The 26,959-nt window shown below is 42.1% G+C and overlaps 1 protein-coding gene across 3 annotated transcripts in view; it reads left to right on the plus strand.

Annotated features, from left to right (window-relative positions):
• The window catches only part of FAT1 (FAT atypical cadherin 1), a 332,072-nt gene that overhangs the window by 289,587 nt on the left and 15,526 nt on the right, over positions 1-26,959 (plus strand). For all 3 annotated transcript variants that reach the window (XM_030191474.1, XM_030191476.1, XM_030191475.1), the window contains exons 19-26: positions 10,814-11,615; positions 11,708-11,839; positions 11,966-12,123; positions 15,650-16,112; positions 17,374-17,527; positions 21,124-21,234; positions 21,328-21,968; positions 24,890-25,027. In XM_030191474.1, the coding sequence (XP_030047334.1) occupies positions 10,814-11,615; positions 11,708-11,839; positions 11,966-12,123; positions 15,650-16,112; positions 17,374-17,527; positions 21,124-21,234; positions 21,328-21,968; positions 24,890-25,027 (2,599 nt within the window). The remainder of the gene's footprint in view (positions 1-10,813; positions 11,616-11,707; positions 11,840-11,965; positions 12,124-15,649; positions 16,113-17,373; positions 17,528-21,123; positions 21,235-21,327; positions 21,969-24,889; positions 25,028-26,959) is intronic.

A 26,959-nucleotide genomic window follows, 5' to 3' on the forward strand; every position in this document is an offset into this window, starting at 1 on the left:
ATAGGATAACTGGTCATTTTGACTTAACATATTTTAGACATCATTGCCATCTACTGTCTAAAGTCTTTTACTCTATGGATGTTAACTAGGGAAGTTATTATTGTTATTATTATTATTTGTTGCGTTTGTATCCCACATTTTCCCACCTATTTGCAGGCTCAGTGTCGCTTACATAATGCCGTAGTGGCGATCGCCATTTCCGGAGTTGTAACAGTAAGGGCCCTGTTTACTAAGCTACGCTGTAGGTGCACAAAATTTTTAGCTTGTGCTAATGCTAGAGACACCCATAAGAATATAATGGGTGTCTTTTTCGTTACCACGTGCTAATTTTTAGCGCGTGCTAAAAGGTTAGCGTGGCTATAGCGCGGCTTAGTAAACAGGGCCCTCCTTTTACTAAGGTGCGCTGAAAAACGGCCTGCAGTAGTGTAGACGTGTATTTTGGGCATGCGCAGAATCATTTTTCAGCGCACCTTCAAAAAATGCCTTTTTAAAATTTTTGTCGAACATGGACGTGCGGCAAAATGAAAATTGCCGTGCGTCCATTTTGGTTCTGAGACCTTACCGCCAGCCATTGACCTAATAGTAAAGTCTCATGTGGTAACCAAGCGGTAATGACCTACGCGTGTCAAATGCCACTTGGTGTGTGCCCAATACGCACGTCCGAAACAAAAAATTATTTTTCATACGTGCGTATCGGACACGCGCCAAAAGTGAAATTATCGCAATAGCCAGGCGGTAACTCCATTTTGGCACATGTCGGGTGCACGTAGATGCTTACGCGGCTTAGTAAAAGGGCCCCTAAGTTTTAAAGTGTCAAAAATGCTTCATTATTTCTGTATTCCTTGTGAATTTCCGAGTGCAAAATCTACTATAATAAAAAGCACCTCCAACGTTCTGAAGCTGACTCCGTGGCAGTGAAGGGTTCGTGCTGCCTGCTGTATCCATCTCCTGTCCTGACGTTTGCGTGCTTCCTGGTTCATCACAAGCAGCAGTGACCAATCACTGGAAGGGAACACTGCAGAGTTGTCAAGCAAAGGAACGCGACGTCACACGCATGAGGGTGTCATCGTCCCTCCCTTCCAGTTCCAGGCCCCCTCCCTCCGAATTTTAAAAGTCATCTTCACTTACCAAGTCGGGTTTACGGCGGCCGGCAGCAGCGCTAAAAGGCATGCAGGCTCGGCCCTTCTCTCTCTCAGCTCTGGTCTCACCCTTGCGGAAACAGGAAATGAGGGCGGGACCAGAGCTGAGAGAGAGAGAAGGGCCGAGCCTGCACGCCTTTTACCGCTGCTGACGGCCGCCGTAACCCCGACTTGGTAAGTGAAGATGATTTCTAAAATTTGGAGGGAGGGGTGCTGGAACTGGAAGGGAGGGACGACGACCCTGGAACTGGGAGGGAGGGAGAGGGGATTCTGAAACTCAGAGGGAGGGAGGGGGGACCCTGGAACTCAGAGGGAGGGAGGGGGGATCCTGGAACTGGGAAGGAGGGACGGAGGGAATGGGACCCTGAAACTCAGAGAGAGAGATGGAGGGAGGGGGACCCTGAAACTCGGAGAGAGGACGGGGGGACCCTGAAACTAGGAGGGAGGGAGGGGGAACCTGAAACTCGGTCCCCTGGAACTCAGAGGGAGGGGACAACCCTGGGACTCAGAGGGAGGGAGGGGACGACCCTGGGACTCAGAGGGAGGGAGGGGACGACCCTGGGACTCGGAGAGAGGGAGGTGACGACCCTGGGACTCTGTGGGAGGGGACGACCCTGGTACTCGGAGGGAGGGGGATGACCCTGGTACTCGGAGGGAGGGAAGGAGGGGACGACGACCCTGGAGCTTGGAGGGAAGGAGGGGGGACCCTGGAACTGGGAGGAAGGAAGGGAGGGAGGGAGGGAGGGGGGGGCCCATGGCACACACTCTCATTCTCACACACACACACTCTCACAGACACTCGCACCCAGTCTCACTCTCTCACACTCAGTCTCACATACGCACTCGCACACACTCTCATTCTCACACACACACTCTTGTGCTCACACACTCTCACAGACACTCTCTCTGTCACAAACACACACTTGCACATTCACTCTCTCTCTCTCTCTCTCTCTCTCTCACAGTCAGTGTCATACACACTCCAAGGAAAACCTTGCTAGCGCCCATTTCATTTGTGTCAGAAACGGGCCTTTTTTACTAGTACCTTATAAAATGAGGTTAACTCAAGTCTCTTCTTTTTTTTTTTTTTGTGGTTGTATATGCAGAGCATATTCCTGAGAATTTGTAAAGAGCCTATGCTGTATTAACATATCTGTGTACTAATGAAATATTGTGTTTCATATAGGCAGTGTAATCAGATATTTTCTGCTTGATTTTGTATCTCTGCTTAATAAATCATTATAAAGAATGGCCAGTTTGAAATTTAGAGCCAGTCGAAGGGGGATGCCCAGCTGCAAGACATGTTGATTACAGCAAGTAGCTTGCTTTTTTAAGTATGTATTTTGTGTTACTACAGAAACGTAGAAGGTATTGGCACTCAGTCTGCTGTTTTGTGCTTAAAACTGCCTGTTTTGTTTGCATAGGTCCCATTCAATCTGTGGTTTTCTCACTCTTTTCTAATAAGGATTATTTTCTGTTCACCCCAAGCATGGCTCAATTCTGCCACTGTTTTACCTCGTACCAGCGTATCTGCTGGCAGTCTGTTCCAGGATGTCTGCACCCTGTTTGTGAAAAATATTTTCTCACATTCCTTTGACGCCTCCTTCCCTGCAGCCCCTGTCATTGTGCTTCTCATTCTGTGGTATTTTTGGTGCTTTACTGAAGCATACTAAAGTGATGTGGTAACTTTGTTTATCCACTTTAAAAGGTAATAAATGCTTCTGGAATATATGGTACTTATTTTGTATAGCGCTACCAGACGCATGCAGCGCTGAACACCTGACACTGAGAGACAGTCCTTGGATATATTATCAATAATGATCGTTACAAGTATTAAGTTCTCTATTGTGTTCTTGTGTTGTTTGGAGGAAAAGACTTCAGTTGCTGGGCTTTACTTGTGTATGAAAACACTACTGCTGCTGATTGAGCTTCCTCATTAGTCAAGAAAAATCTCCAATAATGTGATCCCTGTCTACCTCTATGCAATAAGTCCTGAAAAAGTAAGACGGGCACTTATCTGCTATAGGTGTCTTTTGTTCTGTGGTTCGTTCTACAGAGAGCCTCCGTTCTCTACCGCTTCATCAGGAACCAAACCTCAAGTTTCTTTGAAGATGCCCTAAATAGCAGGGAGAGAATTTATGGTTATAAAAGTATGTTAGCGTCGTGGAGTCCGCCCGGATGTTTTAACTTCTTGTGAGGGCTCACCATTTGCTTCTTCTAGACTACTTGTATGTACTGTGTCAGGGAAAGAGTCTAAGATGGCGGCTAGTTTTTAAAGAAGACGCCTTCACTTTCATCCTATCAGAATTGAGAGTTGAATCATTAGGGGTTGCCCTAATTAACTGAGAAAGACCTAATTGCAATGCCGGCATAGGTAATGTCCTGTTTTGCATTTTATGTCTGGATATTTATTTACAAAAATATTTTCCATTCAATTTTGTTTAAACCTTTTGGTATGCTCGATTGTAGTTTATATATATCCATCTTTGCTCCATTTGGATTAATATACGATCTCTATCTCCGCCTCGTGGGAACTGTTTACCTGATCAGTTACTACGCATTGATAGTCTTTGAATTCATGGTGTGCAGTAATACTATGTAGTGGAGCTTCTAATCTCCACAAAGGACTCAAGTACAAATCAATTAATGGATCCAGCTTCTCCTATATAAGCACGCAACTGTGGAATGCACTACCGAAAGCCGTGAAAACAACGTACGACCACCTTAACTTCCGGAAATCACTAAAGACCAACCTGTTCAAAAAGGCATACCCTACTGACCCATCTTAAGTGTCTGAACCCTGCAACACAAGGAAACCAAAGCTCGTAATGAACACTATATAACTCTTCTTCTCTTCAATTCCCTAATGTGTCTGTAACACATGAATTTCATTTGACCATAACATCACTTTGTATTTGTTTCATCACCGGAGGTGGCTAACACCTCACGGTACTATGTAAGCCACATTGAGCCTGCAAATAGGTGGGAAAATGTGGGGTACAAATGTAACAAAATAAATAAATATTATGTTTATGTTCGCTGAGGCGTTGTTTTAATGCTGTGATCATTTTGCCTACATATAGTAACTTGCACTTTCATATCTATACGTATACCACGTGAGTGCTTGTACAATTCGTATGATGCTTGAGGGGATAAGTTTTGTTGTCTATAGGGATGGTAAAAGTATTGATATGCAACATTTGAAAACAGTATTTGCACGCTCCACATGATTCATGACCTCTATTCTCTGGCTGGGTCGCGTGAGTGATTTTGTAGCATTTCTCTGAGATTTTTTCCATGAGTGTATGCTATTCTTAAATCATTCTCATGAAATACTGGATGCATTTGCATTATTTGCCAGTGGCTTTTTATAATTCTATTGACTTTGGTATGCATTGAGTATATTTTAATATGCATGTTTGCAGCTTCTGTTGTTCTGTATCTTTGTTAGTAGGGTGCAGCAGTCTCACGGTGATTATATTTTGCTCTGGTGTAGGCTTGCTGCAATATATGTTATGGGTATCCTCTTTGTTAAAATTTGTTTATGAGCCTTTTTGCTTAATTTTTTAATGTAAAAGGTTGACTGCATATCCTTCGATAATGTAGCAGTTGAGAAAAAGGCAAGCTTTGCTTTGTGGCTTTGAGATGATTACCTGGTTGATCCTGCCAGTAGCATATGCTTGTCTCAAAGATTAAGCCATGCACGTGTAAGTACACACGGCCAGTATAGTGTGTATGGCTCATTAAATCAGTTATGGTTCGTTTGATCGCTCGAACGAACCACAGAACAAAAGACACCTATAGCAGATAAGTGCCCGTCTTACTATTTCAGGACTTATTGCATAGAGGTAGACAGGGATCACATTATTGGAGGTTTTTCTTGACTAATGAGGAAGCTCAATCGGCAGCAATAGTGTTTTCATACACAAGTAAAGCCAAACAACTGACGTCTTTTTCCTCCAAACAACACAAGAACACAATAGAGAATTTAATACTTGTAACAATCATTATTGAAAAGGTAATAAATGGAACTAAAACAAAACATAGAAAAGAAAATAACTTGAACTAATAATAATGGACTACCTTAATACATTTTTTTATTAGATTTCGAAGGTAACCCTTCTTCAGATCAGAAATGAGCAAATGTTGACAAATATCAGAATATATAAGTGAAACACATGACAGTCTCACAGAGAGAGATGGATGGGGTGACAAAGCAGTAGAATTTTACGGTTTATGATGGGATAGAAAACCCAGATCTTTGTTAAATCCTAACTGATGGGTGTCAAAATATTTCATCATTTTGACTTCAAAGGTCGTACATTCCTCGATTGTGTTAAAATTTTCTTTTAGTATTCTCACTATAAAATCATTGATGCAGTGTCCTGGTTTTGTAAAATGCTGTCCCACAGAGGTGAGATCTTGGTTTGCATTGTGATATTTAATGTTACGTCTACGTAAATTGATTCTCATCTTTAGCATCTGGCTTGTTTCTCCAGTAAAGCACCCTTCTTCACACTTTTTGCATTGAATGATATGTGCCACATTTGAAAATGAGCATGAATGTTTTTACCATGTGAGTGACTGTGGGATCCTGTGAGATGTGTTGTCAAAGTTTGCAGCTTGGTATATTGCAGAGACATGTGCCATTCTCTTCTTATTGAACTTGTATTGGGAACTTGCTTATTAGGTGACTATCGGAAGTCCAGCACTGGTGGAGCTGGAAAATCTCAGTAATTCATTCTCCTAGAATAGTGGCTGTAGGATTGTATGTCACGCAAGAGGGGATTCTCTCTGGTTTTCTCTGGGTATTTTAAGGGAACAGGCAGCATTTGGGGTTTTGTAGCCTTTCTGTTTGAAAGATTGTCTGGATTTTGAGGTGTTTATCTCTGTCTCTTGGGTCAGAGCAGATAATGATGGTATCGTGTGGCTTGGCTATGTATAATGGACTTTTTTTTGTATGTAAAGGATGGAAGCTGGAATAGATATTTGAGTGTTTGTATCAGATTTCCTCTCTCCTTCCCGTTTTCTAGCTCTTCCCCTCTGGAATGCTACTTGACACTTGAATTTTATAGACCCTAAATACATGATTTACATTTTTTTAAATTAACACGTAGTTGACAAGCCCTAGATCATGCTGTCAGTTGTCCTTTTCCATTATAAGATATTGACGAGGATTGAGCCTAGCATTGATCCTTGTTACATCTCACAGATCACATTTCCTTCACCATAGTAGACTCCATTAACTCTTGAGTTCCTTTACGTAACTTGCTTCACAAGGTGTACAATTTGTTTTACAACTTACAAACTAGCTAACCTGCTTGAGATGGACTGGTTTCAAAGGCATTTAAAAAATCTAGGTTGGCCAGATCTATTGTACTGATAATAATCTATCCTTTGCCTCTTCAAGAATTCAGTCATGTCTGTCTGGCATTATCTCCCCCTTTAATCTTACTTTAGTTGTAGTTTAATATATGAAACGATGTTAAGTGGCGATGTCATCTAGAATATGAAGAAACTTCACAGTAAATATGGTATATATTGTGCTCAATAAAATCTGAATCCTGTAAGGGGGAAGGTAGTTTCTTAATTGTTGTAAAGTAGTAGAATATAAGATCAAGGAAGGCCATTTAAGAAGGGTTTTGCAACATCTACACGTGTAAATGCTGATTTTTATAATGCTGCGATTTACATGTGGAGATAGCACAGGATGAACATAGTCAAAGATAAGTACATAAGTATTGCCACATTGGGACAGACCAATGGTCCATTAAGCCCAGCATCCTGTTTCCAACAGTGGCCAATCCAGGTCACAAATACCTGGCAAGATCCCGAAAAAGTTCAATACATTTTACGCTGCTTATCCCAGAAATAAGCAGTGGATTTACCCCAAGTCAATTTAATAATGGTCTATGGACTTTTCTGCCAAACTAACCGCCTTTACCACATTCTCTGGCAACGAATTTCAGAGTTTAATTACACGTTGAATGAAGACAGATTTTCTCCGATTCATATTAAATTTACTACTTTGTACATTCATCGCATGCCTCCTAGTTCTAGTATTTTTGGAAAGAGTAAACAAATGATTCACGTCTACCCGTGTGTTCTAGGCATGGATTGGGCATTCTTTTTTTGATTTCAAATAATTTTTTTTATAATAACCAGAACAAGACCAATGCAGTAAGTCAAACATTTTTTTTTAATTTCAAATAATTTTTATTATTATTATTATAACCAGAACAATGGATTGGGCATTCTAAGGGGGAAATACATGTCTATTTTTTTTTTTAATTCCATGTTGGCGTTATGTGTTATCTTAATTATGTTTATTTTGTAACCTGTTCTGAGCTTAAATGACAGGCTAAATATCTAAATAAACATAAGGGTCACCTACCTGCTGCTTTGGATCTGGGGTCTCTACCAGAAACTGAGGGGGCAATTATGCTTACCTCTGTGATGACCAAATCAAAAAGTACTTTATTTTACTGACTCCTTAATCAGCTTCCCTTCTTCATGTCGTTTTGTTAAAATGTTCTCTTACAAATGTAGTTGCTGATGCTTATATGTGTGAAACCCCAAGTGACGCCGCTATACATATTTACTTTTTAATGTTTTTCTGTGAAATGGGTTGTTGCTCATGGATGTGCTTGCAGATATAGTTGTATTTCTTGGTGTCTTGGTATATATTTTTCAAAAGGCTCCACATAAAGCAATACTCTGCAAATTGGAAATGTTCCAATGTGAACTTCCTAGCTTCTACCTGGGGCTTGAGGTGTGCTATACTGGGTCAGACTAAAGATCCATCACACTCGGCATCCTGCCTATGACGGTGTCAAATCTAAATAAATTTACCTTTCAGGATCCCTAGCAGTAGATCCATTCCGTATTGTTCATACCCAGAAATTAGCAGTGCCTTCCCTAAGTCTTTATGATTAATATTGATTTATGAACTTTTATGTCACTCTGTAATTTCCTGCATCATCCCTGGAATCACTTTCAAAGATTGGTGATACGTTGGCCATCCTTCCAATCCTCTAGTATCATAGCTGATTTTAATGATAGGTTACAGGTTCCTAGTGATAGGTGTACAATTCCATTTTTTAGTTTTTCCAGAACTCTGGACTGTATACCATCCAGTCCTGATGATTTCTTGTTTTGTCAGTTTGCGCCATTAAAGTTCACCATAATGTGCTTTAGTTTCTCCAAGTTCCACTATGAAGGTGTGTTTCTGCCATGGGTATCTCAGTGATGTCATTGATAGAGTGAAACAAAAGTTCATTTAGGTTTTCTGCTATGACTTTGTCATCTCTGAGTGCTCCTTGTACCCTTAAGGGTTTTTTTTTTGTTGTTTTTACTTTGAATGTACTTGAAAAAGTTCTTGTTAGTTTTTTCCTCTGTGGTAAGCTTTTGTGTCTCTTTTGGCCTGCCTTATTAAAGCTTTACTTTGAACTTGCCGTTATTTGTGCTGTTTCCTATTTTCTTTATTCTGATGCAGTTTCCATTTTTACAAGGATATCCTTTTGACTATAATAGCCTCTTTTATCTTGACATTTAATCATGCTGGTAATATTTGCTCATCTGTTGGCCTTTTCTAATGCTTGAAATATATTTTGTCTGGGCTTATACAACCATCTTTTTAAACGGTGTCCATTCTGCCTGCAAACTGTTAACCATTATGATCCCTCCTTTTAGTTTCTTTGTAAATAATTTCTTCATTTTATCATAGTCCCCCCCCCCATGTTAAATTGCAATAGCTTTCGTTAATATAGTGCCCCAGTGACTACGTCAAATTTTATCACAATATGATGATTGTTAAATGGCCTCAGCACTGTTAACTCCTTGCACCAGATCTAGATCTGTTGTAATTTCCCCTCAGCTACTTCATGAAGTGGCCATTTATGGCATCTAGAAATTTTACTGCCCTACTGTGCCTGATAAAGATATTTTGGGCTTCATTCTATAAAGTTTATGCTTCTAAATTTACGCTCCTAAATTATGAGCCTAATCTAAGCTCCAAAATAGAATATGCTCGTAATTTAAGAGCGTAAATTATGCTGATAAATTTAGGAGCATAACTTTTATAGAATAAGGCCCTTTATACACAGTACTGTAATATTTGAAATCTCTCATTATTTTTGTGTTACCAATTTTGCTGTTGCTTCTAATTTCTGTTATCATTTCACTGTACGTTTCCCCATTCTGGCCAGGCAGACGGTAATATACCCCTACTGTACTTTTCCCCCATTACACATGGATAATCTGATATTCAACTGACAGCCAGATAAGTACTATTGAGTGGAACCATACCCAGATTTTCAGCAGCATTAATCTTGATAATGCCACTGAAAATCTCTGCAGACTGCCCTGGTCCTGTTTGGATAGTTCCAGGTCAGTCTGGGGGCAGAGTCGGGATTTTCCCAGAGACGAGCAATGTTCAACACCAGTATCCGGATAATTTAGGACAGCAAAAAAGGTGTGTCGTAAGATGTCTGAGTTATCCAGGTAAAAGCACTGAATATCACTTTTATCCTTTTAACTGGCGGAACTGCCCGTTATATTTGCTAGTGCCCGATATCCAGATATTGGCACCGACTATTTGACCGTGGTGGCCAGCATTTAAAACAAACACACTGACCACTGCAGCTGAATATTGGGCCAGGAATTTCTACAAGTAAGAACAGATTCTGTGGGAAATTTTCTGAAATTCTAAGGCATGCTTTCCATAAATTTATTTTTCATATTAAAAAAACTAGTAAAAGAGGCCCGTTTCTGGGCGAAATGAAACGGGCGCTAGCAAGGGGATTTGAGGGAAAGGTTTCGAGTGTCCGCACCGACTGCACCCCCTTTCCACCCCGATGCAGGTCGTGAATACCGCAGCTCCCCCCTCGTGTCCCGGCGATGCACCTAACATACCTGGGGAAAAGGATGAGCAGGTTTCGTTTCGTCGCGTTTTCGAAGGTCGTGGTGGGCGCCATTTGTGTATCGCCAGCGCACTGGGAGGTCATTGTGAGGCAGGGGGTTGCGTCCGCGATGTCACGCGTTCAGCGAAATGGCTCCGCCTGCCTTCCTGTTGTTCCTCTGGCTCTGGTCGCGACGTAACGCTTTTGGCACAATGGCTCCGCCCCCAACGTAATGACGTACGCGAGGGCTTGACAGAGGCTTCACCACCATGAAGTTACGAACCCTTTATGGAAGTGGCAGGAGCTTGTGGCCTCAATGGAACGTTCAGGTAGAGAATTATGTCCGGAAGGGGCGTGGCTGAGGGCGGTTATATGAGTGACAGTGAGAGTGAGTGGTGCTGACAGGCAACAACAGTACAGGGCTTCATTGTTTCCCTGCCACACTGTGAGCTTCAGAATTGGAGGTGAGAATTATTAATATAGATGTGAATATTTGCTAAAAAAAATAAATCTGGATGGTGCCATGTCCATTTTTAAAACACTTTATTTAAGTTTAACAAGTTACTCTAGCAAATAAATAATTTGGTGTGGGTTTTAATGGGGTATGCAAGTGTGTTAAATTTATATATGAGTTTCTTGTGACTCACCGTAGTTTCTAGGCATGTCAGTTATGAGTACTGTAACTTTTATCCTTGTAACTTACCCAAGTAGGAAACAGTGGTTTTTCAAATAAACACAATGCAGTAATTTAGTGCCTTTTTCTTCTTTCATTAGGTATTGGACAATGGAAAACCTCAGTTGTCATCTCTGACCTACATTGACATTCGAGTCATTGAGGAGAGCATCTACCCTCCTGCTGTCCTCCCACTCGAAATATTCATTACAACGTTTGGAGAAGAATATTCCGGCGGAGTCATTGGGAAGATCCACGCAACAGATCAGGATGTTTACGATACTTTAATATACAATCTGGATCCCAGGATGGAAAACCTTTTCTCGGTATCTAACACAGGTGGCAAATTGATAGCACACAGGAAGCTAGATGTAGGACACTATCTGCTGAATGTCACTGTTACTGATGGCAAGTTTACTTCTGGAGCTGACATCGTGGTCCATATAAGGCAAATCACACAGGAAATACTGAACCATAGCATTGCTATACGCTTTGCCAACCTGACGCCGGAAGAATTTATTGGAGACTACTGGCGCAATTTCCAGAGAGCTTTAAGGAACGTCTTGGGTGTGCGCAGAAATGATATTCAGATTGTGAGTCTGCAACCTTCTGAGCCTCCTTCTAACCTTGATGTCCTCCTAGCTGTGGATAAATCTGGTGGCACAGTCCATCCACCTAAAGTTCTGCTCCATAAGATCAACTCTTCTGTGACAGACATTGAAGAAATCATAGGTGTTAGGATTGTTGAAGTCTTCCATAAACTTTGCGCAGACATTAATTGCCCTTGGAGGTTTTGTGAAGAAAAAATTACGGTTGATGAAAATATCATGTCAACCCACAGCACCGCCAGGCTGAGTTTTGTGACGCCACGCCACCACAGAACAGCTGTTTGCCTTTGTAAAGGTAAGGAAGAGAAAATAAAAGCACACTGTTTGAAAGCGAGAAGCTTTCTTCCAAACATATGCAATCAAAATAATGCTAATTCTGTACTGTAGGAGGCAAGTGTCCCCTGAAGAGCACAGTATGTGAAGGAAATCCTTGCCCAGAAGGTACCGAATGCATTGCTGACCTTAAAGGTGGAACGTATAGCTGTATTTGTCAAAATGGCAAGCTTGGGCAGTGTTCTGGTGAGGTTTCAATTACCTTTTTGAATATTGCATTTGCTTTAAGGAGTTTTTGATTTTCAGTTTAGGTGTTGAATAACTTCTGCCATTCCATCCTTTTTTTTTTTTTTTTTTGGTCAAAACTATTAGTTGCTTCATCTGTGACATTCAACGGGAACAGTTACATAAAGTACCGCCTTATGGAAAATGAAAACAAAGAGGAAATGAGGCTGTCATTGAGGCTTCGAACTCACTCTACTCATGCAGTGGTTATGTATGCCAGGGGTACAGACTACAGTATTCTGGAGGTAGGTGGTTGTTATACGTAAAACACATTGTCACAAAGGTGTAACAGAGATCCCAGACTGATGTCACCTTCGCTACATTTTAAGAGCTGTAGAGAAACGCCTACTAGACAAGTATCATCCTGATAATTGTTGAAAGAGATTGCCTGCTTGTCAGTTTTCCTGCTTTAGTAAAATTTTTAGGTATCATAATTGCATTTGAAGAGTAAGATTTTGTAATTATTTCAATCATGTTGCTTGCAATGATTGCATAACTAAGGGGTCCTTTTACTAAGCTTTGTCTTAGCGGAGCAAAAATAGCCTAAAGCATAATATTTTTTTTCTTTTGTTTTAAAGGGACTTAGTGGTGGAACATGGGCTAACCAGTTAGTGGATCTACATTACCTAGGGCTAACTGGTTAGCACACAGTTAACACAAAAGCCCTTATCACCACTTAAATAGATGCGCTTAGTGCTCCTGTGATAATTTTCTAATTTTTTTTTAATGGCCGCGTACTAATGCTAACATTAGCGCATGGCCATAGTTTGAAAGAAAAAAAATGGGGGGGAACAAGCCCTTTTTTGTTGGCTGTGTTAAAAATAGGCTTAGTGCATAGGAAAGACTGATGTAAGAAGGGCACACTAAGCCTATTTCTTAGCACAGCTTAGTAAAAGGACCTCTAATTGTTCTTAAATCCACATATTTTCCTATAAATCCTAGTATCCACATTCCTTTTTGAAGTTATTTTTAATACTTGACCACCGGTGTTGTAATACTTATTTTATTTTATTTATTTTATTGCACTTATATCCCACATTTTCCCACCTATTTGCAGGCTCAATGTGGCTTACAAAGACCTGTTATGGCAGCGCCATGCCAGGTTAGAGTCACAATGAGATCGAGGATGACAAAGAAGAACTAAGACAGTTATAGAAAGGCGTCATTCAGAGTAAGGTGGAGTGTTGTAGTTAAACTATGGCTACTCGTGGTAGGCCTTGTTGAAAAGATAGGTTTTCAGAGATTTGCGAAAGTTAGTCATTTCGTTAATTGCTGTCAAATTTGTTGGAAGTGCATTCCACAACTGCGTGCTCATGTAGGAAAAGCTGGTAGCATGTGTTCGTCTGTATTTTAATCCTTTGCAGCTCGGGAAGCGTAGGTTAAGAAATGTGCAGACAGATCTTTTAGCATTTCTGGGAGGTAAGTCAACGAGGTCTAACATGTAGGTTGGGGCATCTCCGTAGTTGATTCTATGAACAATTGTGCAGATCTTGAATGTGGTTCGTTCTTTAAGTGAGGCTCTCTTCAGTGAGCCAGTTGATTCCTTTCATTCCTGGTCACTCTTTGCTGTCACAAGGTCCAATCACCTTGTAATCCCACTCCTCTCTAGGGCAAGGCTAGATTCTGCTAGGCACTTGGGGTCAGATTCTATATAAGGCGCCTAAAAAAAATCCGCATGGAAAACATTTCAGCCTAAGCGTATTCTATAAGTGGTGCTTAGATTTAGGCATGGTATATAGAATACGCTTAGTTGATATTCCAGCACCAAAACCTATATGCCTCCATTTATACCAATGAAAATGTGGTGTCAATCTATGCGCATAGATTTACGTACACTGGGCCATATTCTATAACTACACATGTAAATTTTGGAACGCCCGCAAAACTGTCATAGCCACACCCTTTTGAACCGCAGTCTTTAGAATTTAGACGCGGTTCATTACAGAATACGCTTTGCGAGTTGTAAATGTAAATTATAACTATTGCCAATTAGTGCTTATTACGTGTTGTTATCAGTGTTGATGGGCTTGTTCAGCCAATTAAGTTCTGCACGTTGTTATAGAATACGCCTGCATTTCGGTGCGGATCTCTAGGCATGCTATATAGATTTTGGCAGTCAGCATCTTTTTTTTTTCTCTTGGACCAATCTGTGTTGAGTTTTTGCTGCACTATGCACACATGAAAACAAATCTCGTGAAATATAAAAATGGTGAAAAGACAGACTACTTTAGCTTTTCTGGACAGGTGTTTTGGTTCTGGGGATTTAGTGGGGTGCTGATTCAGCATAGTTTTATTTTTCTTTCCTTTTTTCATTTTTAGATATTTTACTTTTAGTTAATTAAAACAAATCAAATTATTATTGTGCAGACAAGTCTTCTAAACTCTTCAAGTTTTTTGAGATGATGATATATTGAATGTAAAAAATAAAACTGTACAAAGATGACAGTTTTATTACTTGGGTCGTCTTCTGAACCCCACTTTCTTTTTTTATTTGAGTAATAGATGATATGTAATCCCTTATGCCCACATCCCCTGCTTTTAAAGGTTTCCCTTTCCTGAGCCATTCTTCAGTTCTGTATTTCCAACCCTTTTTCAAACCCAAGGCACACCAACCTCCTAGAACAGGTAGTATGGAGATGGAGAGGACTTCTATGGCCAGTGAAAAAAGCTAGAAAAGCACTGAAAATGCCACCAGAGGCTTGAACAACTGAAAAGAGGTGACTCAGAAACGGGGGGGGGGGGGGGGGGGGGGGAGAGACACCAAGCACAGTGTGTACACTGCTCAGAACTGGGCCTACCTATGCCTGTTCTACATGCTGCTTATGGAGTGGATGAGCAGCCTAATGGTTAGTGCAGTGGACTGAGAATCTGGGGAACTGGGTTCAATTCCCACTGTAGCTCCTTGCCTTGTGATCCCAGGCAAGTCACTTAAACCTCCATCACCCCAGGTACAAAAACTTAGACTTTGAGCCCACTAGGGACAGAGAACTTGCATATAATAAGTGTAAACCACTTTGGTTGTACAACAGAAAGGCATTACATCACGTCTATGACCCCCACCCTTTAACTCTCATACTTGGTGCTCATGCTGTAGCTGAAAAAAGAGCCATGTTTGAGAATACACAGTCTCAGAAGGGGAGCGCCTGTGCACCCTGTATGAGAGTCACTGCTGTTGTCTGTTCTTCCTGCGAGATGATGAGAGCAGAGCCCAGGCAGTGGTGACTCTTCTATGATACATTGCTTCAGTCTGTGCTATAGTCAGTCTTCACAGGTATCAGTCTGATACCTGCCTAGGACTCGAGTCACAGCAATGACCTGATTTATGTGATATTAATGGGATTACATAAGTAGGTAGAACTTTCAAAAACAGCTACTGATATTGCCTCAGTAGTTATGCGAAATGACGAGTCTTAATCCATGGAGGAGAAGCCTAGTGGTTAATGCAGTGGCTTGAGGTGCAGGAGAACTAGGTTTGATTCCTACTGCAGCTCCCTGTGACCTGTTAACTTAACCTTCCATTGCCCCAGGTATACAAAAAACCCTTAGATGAACTCACTAGGATCAGAAAAAGTACCTGTACATAATATGTAAACCGCGTTGATTGTACCTCAGAAACGAGGTATATCAAATAAGATGATACCCTTTTTTGTTTTCCTAATGTGGCTACCTTACATGAAAATATATTGTTTGAATAAATGCTTGATATACAGCACCTGATATACAGATTTCTGTTGTAATGGAACATGGACTTTTATCTATTTCTATTGTTAGATTCTCAATGGAAGACTGCAGTATAAGTTTGATTGTGGCAGTGGCCCTGGAATAGTCTCTGTTCAGAGCATTCAAGTGAATGATGGTCAGTGGCATACAGTGTCCCTCGAGGTAGATGGAAATTATGCAAGACTGGTCCTGGACAGGTTTCACACTGCATCCGGCACCGCCCCAGGCACCCTTAGAACCCTCAACCTTGATAATTATGTGTTTTTCGGTGGCCACATTCGACAGCAAGGCACAAGACATGGTAGGAGTCCTCAGGTGAGCAATGGCCTGAGAGGATGCATGGATTCCGTTGTACTCAATGGGCAAGAACTACCTCTAAGCAGCAAATCACGGCATTATGCACATATAGTCGAATCCGTTGATGTGTCTCCAGGGTGTTTACTGACAGCTACAGAAGGGTGCTCTAGTAGTCCTTGTCAGAATGGAGGAACATGCTCTCCATCACTGAACGGAGGTGAGTTGCATTTTGCTTTCTTATAAAGGCATTTAAGGGTTCTTTAGAATAAATCAGTTCATGGACATAATAAATGTAAACCGCTTTGGTTGTATCACAGAAAGGCAGTATTTCAAATCCATGACCCCTGAACATTGTTTTGCCAGAAAGAAACCAAGAATGAGGGTGGGCAGATCAATCATGTCCTTGCTAACAAATATTGGTAGTGCTACTGAATTAGTACCAATTCGTAGTTGAGTAAATTTGTACTGAATGCCAATAACCTTGAGAATTTGAAAACCTTAGGGCTGATATTTCCAGTGTGTTTTTACTAGCAAAAAAGGTGCCGGGACTCAAATGCTAAGGGCACGCTTCAGGGGTGAGGTGATCACTGATGGACCCATCCCACAATAGCCAGGCCCCCTGCAACCAGTCACAGAATCTATGACAAGACAGAATTTGTGTGTAGAGCCTGAGCTCTTTCATTAAAACTTGGGGCCCATGGGTCAATTTTAGCAGACAGTGGAAAAGGTGCCATACTCAGTACCCCCTCAAAAAAAGCCCTGGATATTTCAGTCCTGATATAGCATCCGTGGTTCGGATTTTTCATCTTCATCTTGCCAGGAAAGGATTGTCTTTGTTGAAAATGCCTTATCTTGCTCTCAGAATTCATGCCACATTGAAAATAACTTTTTTGTGATAAGGTCACTTTTCTTTGTATTTGCAAGGCTCCTTGGGAATAGGGTGCTCAGACCCCAACTTAGTGGATCTTTGCAAGGTCTATGTAGCACAGGCTCTTATATTGCTTCCAACAGGTCATTAGGAAACCACCAGGCATGAGGAACCATTGCTGGCTAGCATCTCAGAAATGCCAAGGAAATGCATTTTATTTAAGTAGCCCCTTAATGGTTTTGTTAGTGAATCTTTTCAGCCTGTCCAGCTTCCTGACTTCCCCACTTGCTGTGCTTTTTCCAAAGCCGCCTATGCCACCATGCTGTTCAAAATTCTGTCACTAGAGAACATATTTCAGAAAAATGCCTTTTTCTGCTGCCATTAATGTATTTTTACCTGCATCTAGTGCTTATATTAGCTATTATCTTTTGCTCCATCAGGCTTCTTAAAACACGCTAGATGTCACTTTTATTTCACCTTTGAAGAAAAAAATGTAACCATGTGCAATTTTTTTGTGAGTGCATATTAGAGGTTGTTTGAATGGCATACATTAAAAATCTTGGCATGTCACAAAAGCATGGCTTTCATTCTGCTGCTCTTTTAATTCCAGGTTATTACTGCAAGTGTACAGCTATGTTCATGGGTGTGCACTGCGAAATAGGCGTCAATCCATGTTCCTCCAACCCTTGCCTCTACGGTGGAACTTGCATTGTGGTCAAGGACGACTTTTTCTGCCAGTGTAGGGGGCAGTACACTGGCCAAAGGTATGTCTGACAGCATTTATTTATTGGTTCATTGATTATTAGGATTTATTTACTGCCTTTTTTAAGAAATTCACCCAAGGCAGTGTACAATGAGAACAGTCTGGACATAGGCAATACACAATTTCAACAGAAAGAAAAAACATTTTATTAGTAGTATATATTATGGCATAGTGTACTACTTTCAGTGTCAACACAGTGTACAATAAAACATCTTAACAGAGAGCATAGACCGTAAGTGAAGGTGGAACATGTAGACATCTAAGATAAACATCCGAATTAACACGATCTTATCTAAATCTGCACTACCCAAGCTGCAAAGGACTTAAATACAAAACAACTTACGCATCCAGTTTTTCCTACATAAGCACACAACTGTGGAACGCATTACCAAAAGCCTTGAAAACGACGTACAACCACCAAAACTTCCGGAAATCACTAAAAACCAACCTGTTTGAAAAGGCATACCCAACCGATCCAACTTAAATGCCTAATCTGTGCAACACAACCAAACTAAAGCACGTAATGGACATAACACAACTCTTCCCTTCTCCGATTCCCTAATGTGGCTGTGCCACATGAACTTGATCTTACCACATCACCCTGTATTTGTTCACACCGAAGCCTGCAAAGGCCTCTCTGGGACTATGTAAGCCACATTGAGCCTTCAAATAGATGGGACAATGTGGGATACAAATGAAACAAATAAAATAAATAAATAGTCCCCTTACTAACTTAAAGAAAGTTGCACTTGGTGTCAGAAAGGTACATGAAAATTATTTCAGCTAGGGTAGGAGTGGATAGCCAAGTCCTGATACAGTATATGAAGCCAGTTTTAGTTCTTCTCCCCAGGATTCTATATATCCGTGTGGAAATCGAAGCATATTCCATAACAGTACATATAACTTAATTAGTTAAGCTAATCAGCGCTGATAATTGGATGTTAACCAATTATCAGCACTAATTAGCATTAGAATTTACATGCACTACTTGCTAAGCGTATTCTGTAATGTGGTGCACATAAACATAAGTCGCATAGCTGAAAATTGGGTGTGGAATGGGGGGGAGGGGTCTTGTGCATTTCTAAAATCTGTGCACATTGTTGTAGAATACACCCAGTCCGCACCTAATTTAGGTGTCGGGATTTACACCAGGTTTTACTTGGTGTTAATTGACCACTATTAAATTTAGTCATGTGGACCTGTGCTCGGCGTATTCTACAGTGGCGTAGCTACATGGGGCCTGGGCCCCCGTAGGTTTGGCCCTGGACCCCCCTGCCGACGACCCTCTCGACACCCCCCTCCCCCCCCGGCCGCCAACCCTCTGTCACTATCACCTACCTTTGCTGGCAGGGGACCCCAACCCCCGCCAGCTGAGGTCCTCTTCAGGACATAAGACTCAGAAACAGAACAAAGGAAGAAGAGGACCTCAGCTGGCGGGGGTTAGGGTCCCCTGCCAGCAAAGGTAGGCGGCGGCGGGGGAGGGTTGGCGGCGGGAGGGGGGTTGAGAGGGTCGTCGGCAGTGGCGGCGGGGGCTGGCGGCGCCGGGGGGAGGGCTAAAATGTGCCCCCTCACCTCAGGCTCTGGACCCCCCTCCCGCCAAAGTCTGGCTATGCCCCAGGTATTCTATGAACCGCGTGGAAATGTAGGCTTATTCTATAAAGTACGCCAAAATTAAAGCATACTTTGTAGAATACATCTAAGTGAATTTCCTTTCGGCATCAAATTTTTAGGCGTGATATATAGAATCTAGTCCTCTGTGTGTGACTAGCAAGTTAGTCGCCTCTTCTGTTAAAGGCTTAGGAGAAGAGCTAAGCTTTTACCTGCTTCCTGAAATAGAGAAAGTCTTGCGTTGAGTGACCCCTTTCAGGGAGTGCATTCTAGAATATGGGGGGGGGCTACTCTGGAGAATGCAAAGTTCGTAGGTATTTTATTTTATTTTAATTATAAAAGTCTTGATAAACTGCTGATCACACCAAGATGCTGCTAGGTGGTTTACAGAACAACATTTAGTTGACGCGTCCAGAAAGATATGGAGAGAAAGAAGGGATTTTTTTTGGGGGGGAGGGGCGACGAGGGAGGACAGGAGAGGTGAGTATGCTGCCTGGTATAATTTAATTTGGGAAAGGAGATTGTAAATGAAGCTGAACTGGGGGGAGAGTTCCAGTGCTGCTAATATGCAGGCAGTATGAGGAGCATGGCATGGTAAACTGCCCTTTGTGTTAAAACCCACAAGTTATCAAAGTAGATCTATAAAGTGTGATAACCCACAGGCAGTGGTTTTATTATTCTGTTCATTCATTTGAATCCATGGATTCCTTTTTAGTTTTTCCGAGAAAAAGAATAATATTAAAATCAAGGCAATCAGGGATTCAGTCGTCATAATAGTATTGTATTGAGTAACGTTTAATTTGTCTAGTAGCGCTTTAGAAACGATTAGTAGTAGTAGCTTTAGTGGCCATTGCAACCAGCAGTGGAACCGGTCAGTGGAACCAGCAGTGGAACCGCCATTGCCGACCCCCCCCCCCCCCCCCCCCCCCCCCCCGCTGACGACCCTCTCGACCCCCCCCTCCTGCTGCCAACCCTTCCCCGCCGTCGCCTACCTTTGCTGGGGGGGACCCCAACCCCCGCCAGCCGAGGTCCTCTTCTTCCTTCGTTCTGTTTCTGAGTCTGACCCCTGCCAGCCGAGGTCCTCTTCTTCTTTTGTTGTGTTTCTGAGTCTGACTCCCGCCAGCCAAGGTCCTCTTCTTCCTTCGTTCTGTTTCTGAGTCGGACATCCTGCACATTGTACGTACAGGACGTCAGACTCAGAAACAGAACAAAGGAAGGAGAGGGCCTCAGCTGGTGGGGGTTGGGGCCCCCTGCCAGCAAAGGTAGGCGACGGCGGGTTGACGGCGGGAGGGGGGTCGAGAGGGTCGTCGGCAGGGGGGCCCAGGCCCCCGTGGCCCCACGTAGCTACGCCCCTGGTTCTAAAATACATTGAGGAACAATAATTATGTACAGGTTATATGCTTCAGAAGAATCCGTTTTAGAACTATAAAATATCAATGGAGTTAAAACGGGCACATACACGTGTGTTCAATAATAGCAACATACACCTGTATGTGCGAAAACATACCCGTTGTCAGCCATTTTAGAAACATACTCGTGTATTTTCCCAATGCTGTCCCAGAGCCCAGGATCCCTTGCTAGTTTCACTTTTTTTTGGTTTGGGGGGGGGGGGGGGGGGGGGGGGGGGAGAGCGAACATAAACCATTAAGAGATTAAAGGGTGACCTCCCCTAATCCCTCTAGTGGATTACTGTCCAATATGAGCATTTTTCTGAAACCTAGATGTCCCTGGTTGCAAGTGTACATCTGAAAATCAATCTGTTTAGACATAAACATTCCCCATCCAAAGCACCCTGACCATACCCCCATAACAAGATGCACATATGTCTATGTGATATATACAACTAGGTGTATTTTATGCACATCTAAAGACAAATAATGCTTCTAAAGTATCTTAATGTACTGCTTTCATGGATAGAACCCTTTTCTATCTTTGTTTTTAATTAAACAAATTACTGAACTTAGCCTAATTGTGTGTTCCTTATTCCAGATGTCAGTTGGGCCCATACTGTAAAGACAACCCTTGCCAGAACAGTGGCAAGTGCATTGACAGCTTGGATGGCCCTGTCTGTGAATGCGAGACAGGTTTCCGCGGCGACAGGTTGGTTTCTGGTTTGCTCTTGGATGTCTAGAGTTTGCTGTGAGTAAAACAGAAAGCAGCTGATGACCTTTTTCTCTGCTTACCTTCTGTTAGATGTCTGAGCGACGTCGATGAATGTGTGGAGAGCCCATGCCTTAACGGTGCCCTTTGTGAGAACACGTATGGCTCCTATCACTGCAACTGCACCCAGGGGTTTGGAGGAAAATACTGTGCAGAAGTTTCTCTCAACAAATACGTTTCGACATCTTGGAACATCGGCCTCGCTGAAGTGATTGGCATCATTGTGTTTATAGCAGGGATCTTCTTTCTAGTTGTGGTTTTTGTGGTGTACCGCAAACTGATGAGAAGAAAGAAGAAGAAGAAACAGCAGCAGCCAGAACCTGAAAATAAACACCCGGGAACAACTACAGCGTTTCTACCCAGGCCATATTTCGATGCAAAATTGAATAAAAATGTTTATTCAGAAATCCCACCACAGGTGCCGGTTCGTCCCATTTCCTACACTCCTAGCATTCCAAGTGATTCAAGAAACAACCTGGACCGAAATTCCTTTGAGGGGTCTACTATCCCAGAGCACCCCGAATTCAGCACCTTTAACCCAGATTCTGTGCATGGACACCGAAAGGCTGTGGCTGTTTGCAGCGTAGCTCCTAACTTGCCTCCTCCACCTCCATCTAATTCTCCTTCGGACTGTGACTCCATCCGAAAACCTAGCTGGGATTACGAGTATGATGGTAAGCAACTGTATTTTGGTTTTGTATGTTCTAGTTAAAATGACATTTGTACATTTACACCTGTAAATAATTTGTGTCTGCACTCTATAATAGGTTGTTTAATTTCTGTGACCCTTGCATCTGCTGTCTCTGCTTATCTTTTATTTCATGTTAAACTGCAGGGGTGCCATAGGCTGGTAAATGTGGTGTGTTTAAGGGATTTTGTTTTATTAGGATTTGTTCCAGGTCTGGCCTAAGGGTATCTGAAGCCATGCCTCCCCACCCCTGCGGACAACTCTGAAGTCTTCTCCCAGTACCCCCTCTCCTCAGATAGCCAGCATTCCCCTTCCCATAACCCCATCACCACCAGCCAGCATTTCTTCTCCCCCACCCCAAAACACTGTTTGTGAAATGATTGCATCTTGTGCCTTTTTTGCTCAACGGATGCTGATTCATTGACAATATTTGCCTGTACACAAGGCAGACACAGCCTTGGCTAGATCTTGTGACTCCTGAGGCAGGCGTTTATCACCGAAACACAGATCTGTGTCAAGTCTGGGCAACATTTTTATGTGTATTGCTAACTTTTTTCTGTATGTAATTGAATCAGGCAATCTGTTTTTGTATTTTATTGGTTTTAGAAAATTTTTTATTATTATTGTTTTTTTGGTCTATTAATAAATACCAAATTTATGTATGCTTATGCACCTCTGTAGTTCATGGGAATTGAATTGGTTCTCCCCTACTCCCTTCCCTGAGACTGAAATTCTACATCACGTTTTACTGGACTGACTTTGGACAGAAGTACCTCCTATTCAGATTGTGAAGCAGATGGGAGGATAACCCCTGCTATAATATAAGACTAAAGCACTTGTCATTGGAGGGAATAAAATGCACATAAACTGAAACAGGACTTTAGTTTGATTTTAAGGAGAGTTGAGGATGACTAGTGAGTCTTCAGCCTCTCTCTCTTGTTCTCTCATGCTAATTGTGTGCTCAAAATTAAAACCTCCACTGCATAGGAGGGATAAGCATAAGGATGTTAGAGCAGGAACCACAAAGGACTGTTTCCTTAAAATATCTCAAGGGAAAAAAATGACATGTTTACTTTAAAAGGCAACGTTAATGCCCACTGACAGGACAGTTCTAGCACTGAGGCGCCTTGTGGGCTGGACTCTTACTTTAAAAAGTAATGTATTTTGTTGCTAAAACTAGTTCAAAAATCATATGTCACAGCTGCTGAGCACATCCATTTTATGCCCAGCAGTGGGACTGGGTTATATCCACTCGTCCACCCACAGCCAGATAAGAGTCAAACTGGCTGCCTTTTCCCACTGTTAGGCATTGTAAGCTTTTTGGCCTGGCTATTTCTGCCACCTCATCCAGCACAATTAGAATTTATTTCTGTTGAGGCTGGAGAGCAATGGCCCTTTATATGCAGCTAACCAAGGGTTTTCATTTTTAGCTGCTTCCCATCTGGACTATCCAGTGTGACAGCAGTCCTTTGGCTGAGAGATACGAGTGGTGAGCAAGTAGTTGCCATCGCATCTGGCTGGCGCACACACCAGCTCCGTGCCATGAATGCTGCATCTGCAGTTATTCCTCACTGCCTGAGGAGCAAAACCAGAGCTCAGAAGTTAACTCTAGGTTTGCTGCACAGCATTGCCTCTGAGCCATCAATGTGGTTCCAGAGACACAAGGTTTTGTTTGAGTTTCCCCTTCTTTCTTTGTTTTGCTCCGTCAGAGGCAAGAGCCTCCATTCACAGCTTCCTGGGAACTTTTTCCAATTTTATGTCCTCTTCCAACTTTTTTTTTTTTTTTTAAAGATTTTATTCCAGTATATCATTCAATTTAAATACTTAAAATATCCCTTTATTATTATTTATTCTTATTTTATTATCAAACCGAATGTGAAAATGTGCTTAGAAATGATAAAGTACCAAAATATCAATTTCTTGCCAGTCAATTTCCTTGATCACACTTTTCAAAATTGTACTTATCGATTTGTTCCAGTCATAATGCTACCAGACCTTCCAACTTGATCAGGTCCAGTTATTTAAATGAGAACCCTTACTAGGAGTAGTTCTTCAGAACCTTGCTCTTCTGGGTCTTTAATCTTCTCTCTAGGTATCACAACTGACTGGTGACTCGCTCCTTCACCTGCAGAGACTTCAAACACTCCTTTCTCATCATCACCAATCCAGGCCAACCCAATGATCAGAAGACCTGAGCTAGATTGATTGTATAATTTCTATGTGAAGTCTCTTAAACAAAAGTGCTGCGTAAAAACAGTAACTTGCTGTAAAACAGCCTCTACAGCAAACTGGTAGTGGCCCACAGAATTTTTTATATTCAAAGTATTGCATAGTTTGATTAGTTAGAGGGACGAGGGTTATCCCAAAAGTTTTCACAGGTGTTGAGAGATCTCTGTAATAGCATTGTTCCCTCTTATCTCGCCTATTGGGAAGCATTCATAATATCTGGGAAGCAAACAAGCTCTCTTAAGCTTTGCTTCAGAGGTGGATGCATCCATCTTCTGAAATGCTTGTCTGTTACAATTGTTGAACCCAGTTTTGGATGAAAGACACCATACACATCCAAATTCCAATTATTAGAGATGTACTTATGTTAAACAAAAAGAAAAATATGAGATCCGTGGATGATTGCGTGAGCCCCAAACAATGGCTGTCATTAGATCAGCTTTTTCATTAAAAGCATTGCAGTTGTCCAACTTGTCAAAGTCAATGAGAATTTAAATTGAAGAAATGTCGATTTAGCTGGATCATAGGAAAATCTATGGAGGTGATCCAGGTAGAAACCTTGTTTCATCTTGTACTTCCACTGCAGATAAAGTAGCATGTCCCTAGTTATTGCTGTGTTTTTGTGTTATTTTGTTGAAGAATTAGTTTTTTTACTATCTTTAAATTTATTTTTGCTTGCAGCTAAAGTTGTAGATCTCGATCCCTGCCTGTCCAGGAAGTCTCTGGAAGAGAAGACCTCTCACCTGTACAACCCTCGAGAAAGTATATCTGAGGTCCAGTCCCTTAGTTCCTTCCAGTCAGAATCATGTGATGATAATGGTATGTACTACACAATTCTGCTCACTGTTCTTATTAATCCACTTGTTTCTCTCCATATTTGGTCTTCCTCATAGAGAATTATGGAAGCAGTGTTCATTTTATGTACAGTAGCATTTTCACTGGTCATTCCATATTCTATCTAACTTGCCACAGGTTAACTATGTGTAGTGTTGGGACAGTCAAAACCTTGTGAGAAAACATTTGCCTATATGGGTTGTATGAATTGAACAGTGACATAGCCATGGGTGACACAGGTCCACCCAACAGCAGCACAGAAGCGATGTGGCTGGTGGGGATCCCTAAGGCCCACCAGCTGAAAAATCCCAGCATCTTTCCCTCCAGGAGATTTGGAGGTCACTTAACGCCAGTCCCAGCCTGTTCCCCCCCCCCCCCCCCCCCCAGTACCTTTAAATCCTTTAGTTCTTTGCTGGCAGCAACATATTCCCCCTGATAGCGCCAGCCCAAGCCTTCCCTCTGATGCAACTTCCTGTTTGCATGACCAGGAAGTTACATCAGAGGGAAGGCTTGGAGCCAGCATGAGCAAGGTGAATGAGTTGCTGCTTGCTACTGGTGAAGACAAAGGATTTAAAGGTACTGGGGGAGTGGGGGGGGGGGGGGTGGAGATGTCAGACACACGCAGAGGAACTTGAACACAAAATCATTGAAGAAGCGACGCCGGGAAGGCCAGCACAGGACTTGCCCGTTTCCTTCCCTTTTGAAACAGGCATTTTTTACTAGTACATATATATTTAAAACAGACATGGACCTTTGGCACATGATGGCTCAAAAAAACAACCAACCACAGAGGGGCACTGATGAATGAAAAGGGATGTCGATAGATCAAAAACGGACATCAATTAATCAAAAGAAGGCAGGTCATTCAATATTCCGACGACCAGGTTCCGTCAATTTCAATTCAGAAATCCACCACTGTTCACGCTGATTTAATCTGTCCTTGTTACCTCCCCATCAGTTCATGGTAACTTGTTCAATAACAAAACACTTGAAACTATTAAAGCCATGATTACATGCAATGTAATGTGAAACTAGCGGTGCTCCTGGTTTCTTTCTATAAACACATGATTTGTGCGCTCAATCCAGTCTTCCCCACATACACTACGTGATCAGAACCACCATCGGTGGCCACAGTCAATACAGTAGATGGAATGACAAAATCCTGGATTTGTAACATCATATTGCACATGCTAACATCTACAATGCCCCAGAGTCACAGATTTGGTCATTGGACATGAGGGGGTGTATAAATGTAACATAGTACTTACATAGTAACATAGTAGATGACAGCAGAGAAAAACCTGCACGGTCCATCCAGTCTGCCCAACAAGATAAACTCAAATGTGCTACTTTTTGTGTATACCTGACCTTGATTTGTATCTGCCATTTTCAGGGCACAGACCGTAGAAGTCTGCCCAGCACTAGCCCCGCCTCCCAACCACTGGCCCCGCCTCCCACCACCGGCTTTGCCACCCAATCTCCGCTAAGCTTCTGATGATCCATTCCTTCCGAACAGGATTCCTTTGTTTATCCCATGCATTTTTGAATTCCGTTACCGTTTTCATCTCCACCACCTCCCACGGGAGGGCATTCCAAGTATCCACCACTCTCTCCATGAAAAAATACTTCCTGACATTTTTCTTGAGTCTGCCCCCCTTCAATCTCATTTCATGTCCTCTAGTTCTACCGCCTTCCCATCTACGGAAAAGGTTTGTTTGCGGATTAATACCTTTCAAATATTTGAACGTCTGTATCATATCACCCCTGTTTCTCCTTTCCTCCAGGGTATACATGTTCAGGTCAGCAAGTCTCTCCTCATAAGTCTTGTAACGCAAATCCCATACCATTCTTGTAGCTTTCTTTGCACCGCTTTAATTCTTTTTACATCCTTAGCAAGATACGGCCTCCAAAACGGAA

Source organism: Microcaecilia unicolor, chromosome 2 (assembly GCF_901765095.1).
Source record: "Microcaecilia unicolor chromosome 2, aMicUni1.1, whole genome shotgun sequence".
Taxonomy (NCBI): domain Eukaryota; kingdom Metazoa; phylum Chordata; class Amphibia; order Gymnophiona; family Siphonopidae; genus Microcaecilia; species Microcaecilia unicolor.